Here is a 14,578-nt window from a genome sequence, read left to right as displayed (position 1 = left end):
CTGTCCCTCTGCGCCGCCCCTGGGGCCTTGATTTGCTTCTTGTTGCATGTTAAATCTTCCATTTTTTTTTTCTTTTTTAGAGCAAGGCTTTACTACCTACAAGTAGTTGAGGTTTGTTTGCAGGGTGGTGGCAGGCAGAGAGGTTGTCTGGCTTAAACTCCACTATGTGTTTTTTTTTTTGTAGCAATAACTTCATAAAAGAGAGTTTTCTTATTGGTCATAAGGATGATGATATCCAAACTGTTCTTCAGGTTTGGTAGCACAAGGAGCACAACTTCCAAGTTCTGTTACAGCTGATTTAAACTGTAAGTGCTGTAAAACAACAAAAATTATAAATGTTTAAAGATTATGAAGTGTCTTTTATTTAAATAAATTTCCCACTACTCATACGTCTGAGTATTTTTTAGAAGCACTCTGCTGGCAGTTTTTTTCCAAACCCTTTGTTAGATCATTTTTTGCTGATTGGGTGGCATGCGTTCAATTGCGTGTTGTAGGCTGTGCAGTAGCTGTGGGGTGTAATGCTGAGCTGAAATCAGCTGAGTGCTTTTTAGGGACTGAGTGAGTCCTCATATTAGTAAGACCCTTGGCTTTGCTCTCTGAGCAAGGCTCTCTGAGCCTGGTTTGGGTAGTTACAGAGTAGCACTGCTGGTAGGACCATGTCAGGGTGGTGAGTGCTGGGTTGTGCTTTGCAGGTGTCCTGTGAGATGTGCAGCCTGTGAACTCTGTGTTCTTTGCAAGTAGAGGTGGCCTCCACGAGCTGCAGGGTAGTGCTTTTCTGCCTGATGTTTCTGGTGCTGCTGCTCTGCTGCAGTCCGGTTCTGAAACTAGTGCTTCTTTGTCCTGTTCTTGGGTGCTGAGGCTTCTCTGCTGTGGCACCTGGCCCAGAGGGTGTTTTCCATGCAGACGCAGTGTTTAAAGCCTGTTGTTAACATCCTAGATGTAATTTCCAAGCAGCCAATGCACTTAGTGTGTAAAAATGCTGTTGTGCTTTGTAAGGGCATGTACTTAGAGTAGGTGCCTTTCTATACTGGCTTGTGTATACAGTTGCTTGAAGTCAGGTGGTGGAATGTGACTTCTGCTGATGTGGTGGAAGTGGGATGGCTGTGCTGAGGTAGCATGGCATTACAGCTCCTTGTAGACATTTGGCCATACTGTGTTTGGGCAGCAGCAGTGCCATTTTGACATCAAGCTGAAGTCAAGCTCAGGTCTTTTGTCATTGGCTTCTGTGAAGTGTCTGTAGCAACCAGATGTTGTGAGGCATGAACAACTGCTTTTTTATTTTTCCCGGTTTTTTCTTGTCGTTGACAGCATCTGTCAGATGACTCACTTTGGATCAGATGTTTTGTTCTGAACATTTATCTAATACCTGAGTAACTCAGATAAGACAGGTTAAATTAAGTTCCTGGACACAACTTTGTTTCACACAGAGATGACCTGAACTTGTTGAGATAATGCATAGACATGATGCATGGGAACTTTTGGGTTAATATTAAGTCTTACCAGTTTATTCTTACTAGGTTAAACTGAAGTTTACACCTGAAGTGTTTAATTGTGTGTCTGGGCTGTGAGTACTGTGCCTTATTGTATCTGCAGCTCCCTTGTGGCCTACACCTTGCAGAGGAGAAGGAATGTGTAATTGGGAGCTTCTCTTCCACCTCGGCTCCTGCCATAGTGCTATCTAGGATCAAGAATCCCTCATGCTTCTGACATGTTTTCCTACCTTTTAACGTTGTTGCTTTTTGATCCCTTTTAGTGGTGAAATGTGCCTTGCAAGAAGGGTTCCTGCACCTGCAGAGAGAAGAAGAGACTCTGAAGATGTCTAATTTTTTAAGTGAGCCCCACTGTTCTACCAATGTCAACTGCTCCTGGAGCAGATGCTGCTCCTCCATATGACATCCACTTGCTGATGTATGGGAGCTGCACAGAACTAGAGGATCTGGGTGAAACTTTTTTACTTTAAAGGAAGTAAGAGGTGGGGGTGCAGGCAGGTGGGAAGTTTTTTCTGGGGCAAGAAGATGGAGGTAGCAGGGAGAATTTCAGTGCTCTAGACCCCATCAGCCTTGTCAAGTGCTTGCTTGATTGAGGGGTAAGAAAAATGGCCCATGGCATGGCTAGTGAGTGGCCACTCATCTGGTATGGACTCTGCAAGGCTGCAGGACTCGGGTGATGTGACTGACAGCTCTATCATAACTTGTTTTGGGCTGTGTGGGTGATTGCAGTTCAGCTCCACCAAGCAAAAGGAGTTTTAGTATCTTCTTATAACTGGGTACTATTGATTGAGCTGATTAGCTTTGTTTTTACCTTTCTGTTTTTATGCAGCTTGTAGTTAAGTGTTCTGCTCCTGTGTAGAGGGAGCTGGTTTTGATACTTGCTAATGCTGTGGTGTACAGGACAAGTCCAGTGTGAGAGGAGAGGTCTTGAAAGACCAGGAACATGAGTCCATGTGGAGTATGGGGCTGGTAAGGAAGATGTGCAAGGTGACATGAGAAACCCTGCATTTATAAACACCTGAAATAGTATAAGAAATGAGCATTTGGGAGCTGGGCAAAAAAACTTGGGAGTTTCAAAGACTACTGTTTTTTTGGTTTTTTGTTTTTTTTTTTTAGTTAATTCCATTTTACTCTCCATGTTGTGGGCTGGAACACAACTGAGGAGCAAGACAAGACTTAAATGTGTGAGGTATCTTTGGGTTGTTGACATGCTTGGTGCGTTCATCGTATGTAGAGATGGGTGAAATGGGGGCAGGTGTAACTGAGTGTTTTGAGAGCTCAGTTGCCAGCTCAAGTTCAGCACACCCTCTGACTCTGCCTGGTACTGGATCTAATAACATCCTGCTGTTGCTGCCTTGTGCTGAAAAGCTTTTCTTCCCTTTGTTTGCTACATCTCATGTGAGTCTTATATCTGACATGTACCTGTAGCTAAGTGTGTCTCCTGTCCTCCACATTTCTAAAATAATGATGGCCCTGGGGCTTTGTGCTGAATATCAGTGTTATACCAGGTGGCTATCAAGAAATCCTTCAGGATTGCTATGGTTTAACACCAGACTCAGCCATGTGGCATGAAAGTGAGACTGTAACCTGTGTTCATGACCTGTAATCAGAAGGCTTTGCTTGTGGAATTGTAGTGTAGTTCAATAACTGAATTCATGCCTTTCTGAGGAGAATAAATAGGCTTTGGCTTCAGAATAACAGTTTAGTAGTAACCAAGGGCTTAAAAACCATTGGAAAACCGTCAATTATCGGTCTTCTAAAAAATAGCCATGTCCATTTGGAGGCAGCCCTGAAAGAATAGACGGGACTACTGCCTTTGTTGCGCTCCTCCTATCTAGTTAAAGTTATTCTCTGTTGCTGTAATTGCAGTACTTAGACCCTGAGTTGGAGCCCATCCTCTAATGTCAGCCTGCACTTGAAGTTAACCCCAGAGACTGCTTCTAGTTAGGAGTCTGAGGGGCACAGGGTGATTTTTTACTGATGGTGTCCTTGCTCTTCCAGTCAGCTTCTCAGCAGTGGTGCTGCTGCTGTCACCACAGGGATGGCTCAGAAGGCAACACTGTGGTGGAGAGGCTTGGTTCACTCCTGCCTGGCTGTGTATTCTTCATTGGATTCTCTGTGGCCTTCCTTATGAAGCTGTGTGGGAGTCTGCAGTGTCTCTATCTCAGCATGTCACAGGTCTTGACATGTACACTGGCTTCAGTTTCCAGGTGAATGCCCTTGAGTTCAAGGAAAAACTTTGCTCTTCATTTCTATGGGTAGGATCTGACTGCTCGGCATTGTACCCTCAGCTTCACCCAAGAGCACTGGACCTTTGGGAGGGCAAGAAAGGATCCTGACTTGTTTAGTTGGTGCAGTCAGATTCCGCTAAGCTGTTGTTCTGCTTTGCTTCTGAGAGCTGGCTGATGAGCTCTGTAGTCTGAAATGAAGCTTGGTGGTCAAAAGGTTTTATGTTCGTTTGGAAGCAGTTGCCCTTCATATCATTATCAGAACTTGGATGGATGGACAGTGAATTTGGCTGTACAGTGGGGTGGTTCTGCTTTTTCTGAAGGAGCTGTCAAGGAGCAACTTCTCTCTGCTAACTCACAATAACTTCTCTTCAGTTTATGGTTAAAATATTAGCCTGTGTCCTTTGTAAGACCCTGAACATGGCAGTCCCGTTGCAAATGGCAAGTCTCCTCAAAGTAACACCTGTCTATGTGGGGTGTTCCTTCCACAGCTCAGACCTAGTTTGTATTAAACCTTTTAATGGTTTAGGATAATTTCTGTTCACTCAAAGAATGAAAATGAAGGTAAGAGCCTTGATTAGGCTGCAGGTGGGCCTCTGCCAAGTTGTTGCTTGGCGTGTATTCTCCAGAGGGCTGATCCAGGACTGTTGGCTTGTTGCTGCTGGCTTGTTCTCCAGTGTTCAGCCTGGCTGGTAGCCAGAAGTCCAAGTGTTGATTGGATATGATTACAAGGTTGAGTAGAGAGTGTTCATGGATGGGTTTGGGACAGGGTGTGGTGGTTCATTTCATCTTCACTCCTCAATGATATTGAGTAAGAGCAGGACAATCCCACTCCTGATGTTGGTGAATTGTCTGAAGTCACTTGATGACTGAGTGGGGCTTCTTGCTGCAGATTGTTAGCCCTGATGTATGAACCCTTGCCAGTCAGCGGGGCCTTGCTCCCAAATATGCTCTCCTGCCTCTGTAACCTGATAATATTTTACTCTTTAAAGCCCTGGCTCCTGTCTCTCCAGTCCAGTGTCCAGCTCTTGCAGTTGCCTGCTGGGAACTTACTTGTGGTGCTGGTTAATAAGGTCAATTGTGCTGTTACTTGTGTATGGATTTTTTTTTTTTTTTATTGTATGTAATAAAACTCTCTGCTTCCCTAACCATGTCCTTTACTCTAAATGATCCCCATGGACACACTGTTTTCCTTTCAGTTTGTTGTGGTTAAAAAAAAATAATCACCCTGCTTTCTACTTACTGGACAACAGTGCTTACACTGGGGTCTGCATGAGACTTCCATTACACAACAGGCTGGCTCAGGACCTGCTTACCTGTTTGCTCAGCACTGGCCAAAAGGTGGGAGCTTGAGCTTCTCTTCAAGCACGAAGGCAGAGCATGTAGGGATGGGACTTTTCTGCTTGCCAGCTATCTCTGCCCAGAGCTGCTCCTTTGGTTGCTGTTCCTTAGTTGGTGTTACATTGAAGGCTTAGTTTTGAAACAGCAAGGCATACACATAATCTGCTTCCTGTCCTCACTGAGCTCTGATCACAGAAATAGAGCTGTTTCAGTTAAATTTAGCAACGTGGGTCATTGGTCATGAGTTGATGAAGGGTCTTCTTGAAATTAATGGTAGCATCACACTACTGCTCTGCCCACTGGTGATTACGTTCTGTGATACCTTCTTGAATTGGGTCAGGAGCCTAGGGCTTGTGTACAACCTTGCTGGCTCAGAGCATCTGTTTTCCTGCTCTGTTAGACTTGGGACTTGCAGTATCTCCCTGACACAGTGTCCATGGCTGACATGTGCCCACTGAGCTGACCCTGCTTGTTCTCCAGCCAAACCTTTCTGAGGGACAGTCTCTGCTGCCTGGACCTTCAGCTGTCCCTTGCTGCTGGTGAGGGAGGGAGTTTTTTCCTTTAGAAGCAATTCCCAGAACAGTAAGGAAGGGTGATGGCTGGCATTAGGGTTATGGTGCAGTGGAGATGAGTCCTGCAAAAGTTCCAGGAGTAGATGTGGTCAGACAGGGCCAACTGCTTTTTCCTTGTGAGAGTGTAATAACTGTTTGGAGGGTAGGATAGCAAGACCCCAAGTTCTATATTTTTGGTTCTTTGCAAGGATGACAGCTAACACAGGAATGGTTGACAGACTCTAAGCTGGACATGGTATAAGAATCAGTTGAAGGAAACCAGATGCAGTTTGGGGTTGGTCTTTGGAAAGAAGCTGAGCAGACAGATGCAATTGTCTGTTAGACCTGTGAAGGCTGGAAGGATGAATTTATTGTCAAAAATTTCACAAATTAAGTCTGTATATTTTCAGGGCAACAAGAAAACCCTAATTTCTCCAATTGTCCTTCCTGCCTCTCTTATATGGAACATGGTATCAGGACCTACTAGAGAGCTACTGTTATTCTTATATTCAAATTTTCTTTTCCTTCTTTTTCATGGCAAGCCATTAATTGCCATGGTAGAAGTGCTGTTGTTCCTTGTGCAGTTTTTTAATTACGTTGCAGAATTTACTCTGAAGATTCTTCTGTTATATGTCCTGTTTTCTTTTCAAGCCATCTTTGACAGATCTCTCCAGTGGCAGTGAAAAATAATTTCTGGCCAAACACTTTCACAATAGCTGCTGCTTCTTGGTTTATTGCACTTAACTGGTTGAAGTGACATCAAAATAAGGCGAGGGAAGAATTAAATTAAGCTGAATGTTGAGGTGAAACTTTCTCTCTCTTAATTGTTTCAGCTTTAGGACTAGGAAGGGAGCAATATTTCTTGTGAGGATGTAAGACTCGCAGGACCAAGGCGAGGGCGTGTTGGGATGCATTGAACTGACGTCTTTTGGAGTATTTATTCGCCACCCCTCTGTGGTCTCTGTTAAAACTAGATTCAGAAATTGGGAAAAAGTGACCTAGAGCTTGATCTGTAGGTGACATCGGGCATCTCAGGGGTCTTGGGTGTAAGGTGGGCAGTCTGACAGCATACGCTCCAGCCCTGCTACAGATGTGTGCTTCCCACCCCTAGCTCAGCCTGACAGGTGAGCCCTCTCCAGTTGAACTGCATGATCCCAGGCTTGCCCTTCATGCTTGTGGCTTTGGAAGCTGAGTCCTTTGAACCAGGTGAAGGGGTCAGAGTGGTTCAGCGATGGACTGCGCCCGTCTGCCACTGAGCCAGCCCTGAGGCGAGCGGTGGGGCAGCCATGGTGGCTTCTCTCTCTGCGTTGGAAGGTCCAGTTATCTTGGGCACAGATTTGAGGGATGCTCTTCAGCGCATTGACTGTCCTGATAAAATTAAGTAAAACATGTTGGGAAATGCATACACCGAGTCCTCTTCTGTTATGAGAAACCTCTGCAGATGGGACTAGGGAAGTGGCTGGAAGGTTGAGAGGTGGCTCCTGCCATGGCAGGGCAAAAGGCACCAGCTTGTGTTGGTACACGGGGTAGACATGAGTGATTCCGGTGTCTTTGGTCAGTGCTGGGCAGCAACGTGTGCTTTTATCTCACAAGAAAAATGCTGGTTTGAAGTTGTGCTGCCAGTAATGATGAGTATGCTGCTTTGAATTGCTCTATTTTTCCCTGACAAGTTTTCAGCAATAATTGTGCAAGCAGAGAAGAGGAAAATACCTGTAGCATGAAAGCTGCCAGGTTCCTCTTGGCTGTTGTGTGGGAAGTCAGGTGTCTCCTCTTGGGGAATGAGTGCAGCAGATGCTGTGGCAATTACTCTAAAGCACAAGTCCACATGTCAGGAGGCAGAGGGCTCTGCTGTAGTCGGGTGCATAGGGTCGTTGCTTTCTCCCTTCTTTCTGAATGCACCCAGGATGGCTTCCTTGTGCTGTGTGAGAATTGCTCTGTGGAAGCTGCTCCCTCTGCTCATTGACAGAACAAGCCAAAGTCCATCCACAAAGTACCCTCAAAGGGTGGAACTGCAGGCCTCAGTGTAGGCCAGCCCTCTTTAAAGCATCTTGATACTGAATGCTGAACCCTGCAATTCACAGTCTCTTTGGAGAGTGGCAGTATGTCTCCATTTTCTTCTCAACAAAAAACGATGACTGAAGTGTTGACATCTTGAAGGCAGAGTTCAAGGTGAACTCTTCCTAGAAACTTAGTCCTGTGTTAAGCAGGTGCTGCAGTAACTCCAGTTCTGGAGGTCATTGCTGCTGTGAAACTCATGGAAAATCCCTTCTGCTGCCTCCCTTGGTGGTTTTCTGTCAGCCACCGCTGCCCTGAGTGAGATTTGTGGACTTGGTCATTTGTTTATTGGAAGCAGAGCATCATCATGATTCTTTTGGGTGAGGCTGGCACTTGTGAACTTGCCTAAAATTCGTGCCCCCTAATGAATTTTTTTTTCCTTCAGCTGTTACCTGAAGGTCTCATGCAGAATGTTATTAAGAGAATGCAGCATCCTCTGTCAGTTTGAAAAGTACATTGCATGCAGATGGCCTTTCTTTAAAATACTTGATGGCAAAATGAAAAATAATTAGCATCTGGCAAATATCTGAACCATTGGGCTATTGAGCACAAAGGAGCACGCATTGGAAGCCAATGAAAATTTCATTCTTCAAAGTAAAAAATACGTTAGATTTTTAACATTTGTGGATAATGTGTACTGATAGTAAGGGAGAAACTGAAATTTGTCTTAAAGGATTTCTGCAACATCTGTGCAAATTTGAACAGTCTGCACTGCAATTAATTGTTCCATTATCTCCTCTTTACAATTTTCTCACTGCTGCTTTCACTTCAGTATTATCTGAGTACCTTAAGTGACATGGCTTGTATCTGATTTTTTTCTTCACCTTCTCTGCAGGAACTGCTTGATAATTGTATAGGTTGCTGGTTCTCAAGACTTTTTACAACTTTTTTTTTTTAATTTAAAAAGGAGTTTAAACATTAATAAGAACAGCTTACAAAGCCAGGCTTCCTTGTAATATGCTTTGCTCTTGAAGCTAAAAGCTTGGGAAGAACTTAATGTTGTCTGATAGTCATTTAGAGGGAAACTTTTTGATTTTAATTTGGTAATCAAAAACAAGCAATGGAAAGGCAAACAGAACACAACGGCATAATTGCTAAGGATTTTAACACATTTATTACTGCATATTTTGCTTAGCTCCATATTCTGCTGTCTTTGGATCATTTCATGTTAATGACCTGTTTTTTCACTTTCCAGCAACAATGTTTACACTTTGTCAGTGTAATACTGCCAATTAGCATCTTTTTAGGTTTTTTTTTAAAAATCATCTTAATTTTTTATAAAGTCTTTACTATATGGAAGAAACTTTAGCTGTTTGCTTCTTATTCTCAGCATAATGGGAGAGCAATAAGTGTCTAAATGGAGGACCATTAATTTCTTGTTAAGGTTTCCAGGTTTGCAGGGTGTTTGCTAAGTGGTTTTTGAATCATTTTAGTATCAATGCCTGTGACAGGTTCTGTCAGATTAATGATTGGACTCGATGATCTTAAAGGTCTTTTCCAACCAAAACAATTCTATGATTCTAGGACAGAGATCTTTAAGTTCTCTTCCAGCCCAAACCATTCAATGATTCTACGATCTTCCATCCAATACTTAATCCTTGCTGACTTTGTACAATTTCTGTCTTTGAGCAGGGATATTGTACCATCTCCTACAGCTTGTGTTGTCTAAAATAATTTGCCTTGCTTGCTCTTATAAATTATCAAGATTATTTCAGAACTGAATCAGGGCAGTAGCAAAGAGGATATTATTCATGATCAATGTAATTTGTAAATATATTTTGGTAGGTTTAACCTTGGACAGACCATTATGGAATCACAAACTGAAGCCTCTTCCACTGAGAGTGACCTACTGATAAGTTTTGAGTACAGCTTTTGAGCCAGTGTCCAGTGTCACTGATTTTAAGTTTTATTTCCTTTCAACCACTGTTCAATAAAGTAAGCATAAAGCACTGTAAAATGCATACTCTTTGCAATACAGTTGATATGTAACTGTTTTCTTGTTCTTTTATTATGGAGGGAGTAGCAGGGGCAGGGTGCCCACAAGGGAGGCAAGCCAGGACCCGAGGGGACCTAGGGACCTCCTAAATGAGAGCACAGCCCCACAGCATCCAAAGGAGAAGAGCAGGAGCTGCCGCTGTCCAGGCTCAGCCATGCTCCAGGGACTGCCAGAGCAGCCCGTAGTGATGAGGAAGGTCTGAAATCAAGTGAGGTCAGTAACGCCAGGTATGACCCAGCCAGATCATCACACGGGCAAGGACCTGGGCCTGTGTTTCAATGGGATTTCAGTGGGATTAGTTTGAGGTGATCTGTACTTCACAAATCCACGCTAGTTTTTTGGGAGGATGGTTTTCTGCGGTTCTGTCACCTGATGCTATGGGGACAGGCAAGTTCTTTTAAGGGTCCCTGGTAGAACGAGGACAACTGGCCACAGGACAGTAGTTATAATTGGTGTTTTATTATTATACAAAGATTTTAGCAAGTGTTATCATTATACAGAACTTCTAGCATTGAGTATAGCTTTCCTATTACATAAAATTTCAGTTACCTAGACTTTTTAGTCACCTGGACCCTCTGCAAATCAGGTCACATTCTTAATAATCACCATGTGATAAAACAATAATCATTTAGCCACCGGTGTTCAAAAGTGCATGAGTCACTCAATCCACAGAGGGAGAAGAATGATACAAAATGGTCTTGTGCTACTCTAGCTGATGGTGTTCTCTGTATCACACGGGGACTCATGAAGGCCTTAGGGTGCTGTTGGATCTGATTCAAAAACCTTTTGGATAAGCTGATGTAATTATACCTCTCAGTTTGGGAGTCTGGTCTTTACAATCTTCATAAATTGATGGATTCTGAAGAGGCTGCCAGACAATCAGCCTGTGAGTATTTCAGTGGCAGGAGACAGCAAGCTGTGGATGGTAATGGTTGCATAATGATCTCATGTCCATTGTGTCCTGCCTAAGGACACATCTAATCTTTCTCTTTAAAATAGAAACCGAGGCAACACAATATATAGTCATCTATGTACTTCACTTCCCTATTTAGTGATGTGTCTCAGCTTCCAAACCAATCTCTATTTTAAAATGACCTTTTTCTTGTGCTGGATAATTTCTTTTTGATGTCAGTAGAGAGCTCTTGACACAATCAGTACTGGCTTCAGATAGTTCTTTGACTTAGGGAAAGTTTTCTTTCAAGACTGTTGTCTCTTCCAGTAACTACCCTCTCCCCCCTGCTTACTTGTGACAACTTGAGGCAAAAGATGTTTGATTCTAATTCAGTTTGAGAGGGGAAGACATATGTTTATTATTTGGGTTTTTGTGGATAAATGAATATTGGATCTGTTGTGATTTGAGGTCTGTGGTCCTCTGAGCCGTGGGCTGTAACTCCTGAATGCTACTGGTCCCAAGGATGAGCAAGTGGCAGTGAGCTCCCCGTACAGGTCCTGTATTAAAACAAGGGTCTAAAGAAGTACTGCACACTCCAGTGTTTGAATCAGGTACTGAGTGCTGCTGAGAAAGTAATTTGAGTGTATTTTAAAAAGCTAATTGTGAGCATGCTGCATGTGAATAGTCGAAATCTAAGTAGTGACCTAGGCCTGCTCCTGCTTTTGTGAGAGAACCTTGTGGCTTGAATAGCAGGCCCTTGGACAGGGTCAAGGCAGGTCAGGTGTTGGAAGAATCCTAAGTTGCTCCTAGCAGTTCTGTGCTTATGAAATAAGAGGAATGAAAACAGCTCAGTTGGGTAAACCTTGCTCTTTTACATGTAAACTTGCAGCTACCTAGTGAATAAAGTGTAGTGATGTCTACGTGGCTGTGTGGTTGTGAACCTCATAAACAAACATGCTGGCTTTTCATTAATGTTACCAGACTCACAATCAAAGAAAAAGCAGTACATGCAATAATTATCCAATTGTGGTGAGGATCATGACAAATGCAGTCTCTGATGTTTGGTTATGAATGTGCCTTTTATGTAGGGCAAATGGGAAAATGTTGATAGCTGCGTCCAGCTAGAAAGTATACTCCTAAGAAAACTGAAATACTTCACGAAATCCTGTTAGCCTGTAGAATTTTCTTTTCCTTTTACCAGTGTCCCTTCAGTTCCTTCCACAAAGGCTAATTACTTCGTCAGACAGTGTTTCCAGAATGAAACATTGCTTTTAAAGACAAATTTTTAAAAACTTTCTTATGTTTGTTATAGTTAGTTACAAATCAGTCAGAGTGGGGTCTGTTCTGGGCTGACATTCAGAGAACTTTTCAAAATGTAATTTTTTAAAAACCAGAACTTTTAAATTTTGAAATTGTCTTACAGGCAGAACTGTATTTAGCACAGGCCAGTGTTTAGTGCAGGTGAACCACTTGATGGCTTTTACTTCAGCAGTGAAATGTTAAAGGTGTCTTGAGAACCACCAGCTTGAGCCAACCACTTCAGGCCATTTTTATGTCTTCCTTGCACTCATTCTGAGTACCTCTGATTTTTTTTGTTGAATGCTTTGCTGGACTGGGATGAACATGAGCATATAATTACACTTTAAACTATTCTTGAAACAGTGCTGAATCCTTTTGAAGCACAGAATCATACAGGCTGGTCATCAACAAGCTGGCCGATGACACTCAAGCCACTGTTCATGTCACTGATGAGGATTCTAAATAATACTGGCTCCATTTTGGACACAGCAGTGAGATTTGGGAATCCAGGCAAGGCAAACTCTAACAGGCAAAATAGGTCTCTTTTTTTCAAACTGAGTGAAAGGCAAAGGACTGGGTGGAAAGGATGCAGGGAGTATAGAATACTTGGAGCTCTGAAAAAAATTTGTGGCAGGGTTTTCAACAGAGCACAACAGGATCAGGCATCAGTGTTTGATTAGATCCTTTGAAAATCCCAGCCTATCAAAATGCATTATAAAAACCATCTGCAAAATTAGAGCTTTTCTTCCCATTCCTCCCCAAATGTCTTCCTAATTTTCTTGTATTCAGAAAGAAATGTAGTTTGGGATAATACAGCTTGAAAAGTTGTCAGTTTTCCTTAATTGTGCAAATATGTCATGATCTGAAAGGTTCTCCAGTTTATCTGGAGAAGGACTGCACTGGGACTGAAGGTGATTTATCTCCTGCTAGTATTCAAATTGCAGTCTTTTTAGGCAACTTATATCTTTGCCCAAAATAGAACTGAGTTCCCCCTGAAAATGCACCACAAAAGCCATTTTTTATACTTTATTTCTTAATTTTTCACTCCTATGTATTTCTTTAGCTGCAACAATAATTACAGAATTACCAAGGGGGCAACCTGAAAGGGCGAGAAATGGAATGTGACTGAAAAGAGGAACTGGTTGGCATTCAAAATGTCCAGGCAGAAACAATATGAGTACAACCACCAGAATGACCTCAGAAACAGTGAGTTCAGTTCAGCTGCTCAGACTGTATCTCAAATATTTCAGTTTATGACTCTTATAGATCAGTGGATCGACATGTTCAAGGAATGGGCTTATGCTTCACAGAAGAAGCTAAAAGAGTAGTTCCAAGGACTGAAGAAACAGAAATTCATGTTAAATAAAAGTCAGTTTACCGGATATCTTGCTTTTAGTAGAGGACTTCTTTATAAATCTCATCAGCAGGTATTTTGGTCTACAGATAAAATTATTTCTTAATGCAACAGGGGGGACACCCTCAGCTGCACTGGTTCGGAGCTGCCTGGAGACCCACTGGTCGAACCCTGAGGAGAGGACACACACTTGGGGCTCTGGCAAGTCTCACTCTTCCCACCTTTTTGCAGCTCCACAGCCTGGGTGGAGCTGCTAAAAACAGCAGCGATGTTTTCATTGTCTGATACCATATAGAAAATTGTAGCTATTAACAACAACTGGCCTTCTACACTGAAACATTACCATAAATACTGTTCAAGTGACCCTGTTTCAGCTGCTCTGAGCGATGCACAGAAGACAATTAATGGATGTTCTCCTCTTCATCAGTGACTATCTGAAGTAATTGTGTCCGAGTCAATAATCACAGTTCTCTTTTCCTCTTCTGTCACAATAAACAGAAGGTAATCCCATTTTAATCACATCTTTGCTCCAGCCCAGTTTGAGAGCAGTGAGTCATCAATGACTGCAGGGAAGTTGCCACTGATATAAACTGGTGACACAAAAGGCTGGATTTGGTTTCCTACTTACATCAAATGTTCAGGTGTTATGCAAGTTGCATATCTCCTTCAAAACAGAAACATCTCGAGGTTTTTGTCAGAAAGGGCTTATGGAGCCTGAGTTCCACAGCACAATAAATAAACTCTTCTAGGCCTGAATTGTTTAGATAGTTCTTAGCATGTTCTACTTAATCCCATCATTACAGGGCTCTTCTAGATCCTCCATTATCAAATCCTGCTGGTTATTCACCCAATTTCCTTTCTTAACTGTCTTCCCCTCCTCCTGGGCATTTTGACGGGCCTGATCCTGGGATGTCTGGCAGTTGGCTGCCGACAAAACAGCATTGCTTTGGCCTCGCTGAGAACAGACCTCCCTGTGAACCATCTCCCTGGAGCAGAGCTGAAGTTTAAAGACTGCCTGAAAGCCTCGTCGAAAGTTTTCGTTGAAGAAACCGTAGATGATGGGGTTGACGCTGCTGTTGAAAAAGGCCAGCCAGTGAGCAAAGGGGTAGATGTAAATGTTGATGATCTGCAACTGGGTATCCGAAAGGTTGGCGTAGTCCGAGAGCATCATCAGGGTCCACAAGGGAAGCCAGGACAGGGTGAAAAGCAAAGCCACAATAATGAGCATTTTGATGACTTTTTGTTTCTTCTTAGAGGTGCCGTGCCGCTGCTCCTGGCCGTGTCTTCCCGCCGCGGGCACGGCGGTGCTGAAGAGAGCAATGCTTATCCTCGCGTACATGATAATGATGAGGGACAGGGGGGCCAGGTAGAT

The 14,578-nt window shown here is 43.1% G+C and overlaps 1 protein-coding gene across 1 annotated transcript in view; it reads right to left on the bottom strand.

The window, feature by feature from the left end:
* Positions 1 to 13,987: 13,987 nt before the first annotated feature.
* LOC103768101 (neuropeptide FF receptor 2-like) overlaps positions 13,988 to 14,578 on the bottom strand; it is a 2,745-nt gene continuing 2,154 nt past the window's right edge. Inside the window, 1 exon segment of the mRNA XM_008935236.1 lies at positions 13,988 to 14,578. This exon segment is cut by the window's right edge and continues 30 nt beyond it. Within this exon segment, the coding sequence (XP_008933484.1) occupies positions 13,988 to 14,578 (591 nt within the window).

This window comes from Merops nubicus, unplaced genomic scaffold (genome assembly GCF_000691845.1).
Source record: "Merops nubicus isolate BGI_N331 unplaced genomic scaffold, ASM69184v1 scaffold44140, whole genome shotgun sequence".
Lineage (NCBI taxonomy): Eukaryota > Metazoa > Chordata > Aves > Coraciiformes > Meropidae > Merops > Merops nubicus.
Note: the sequence above shows the minus strand (reverse complement) of the source record. Positions and strands in the feature narration are given on the sequence as shown.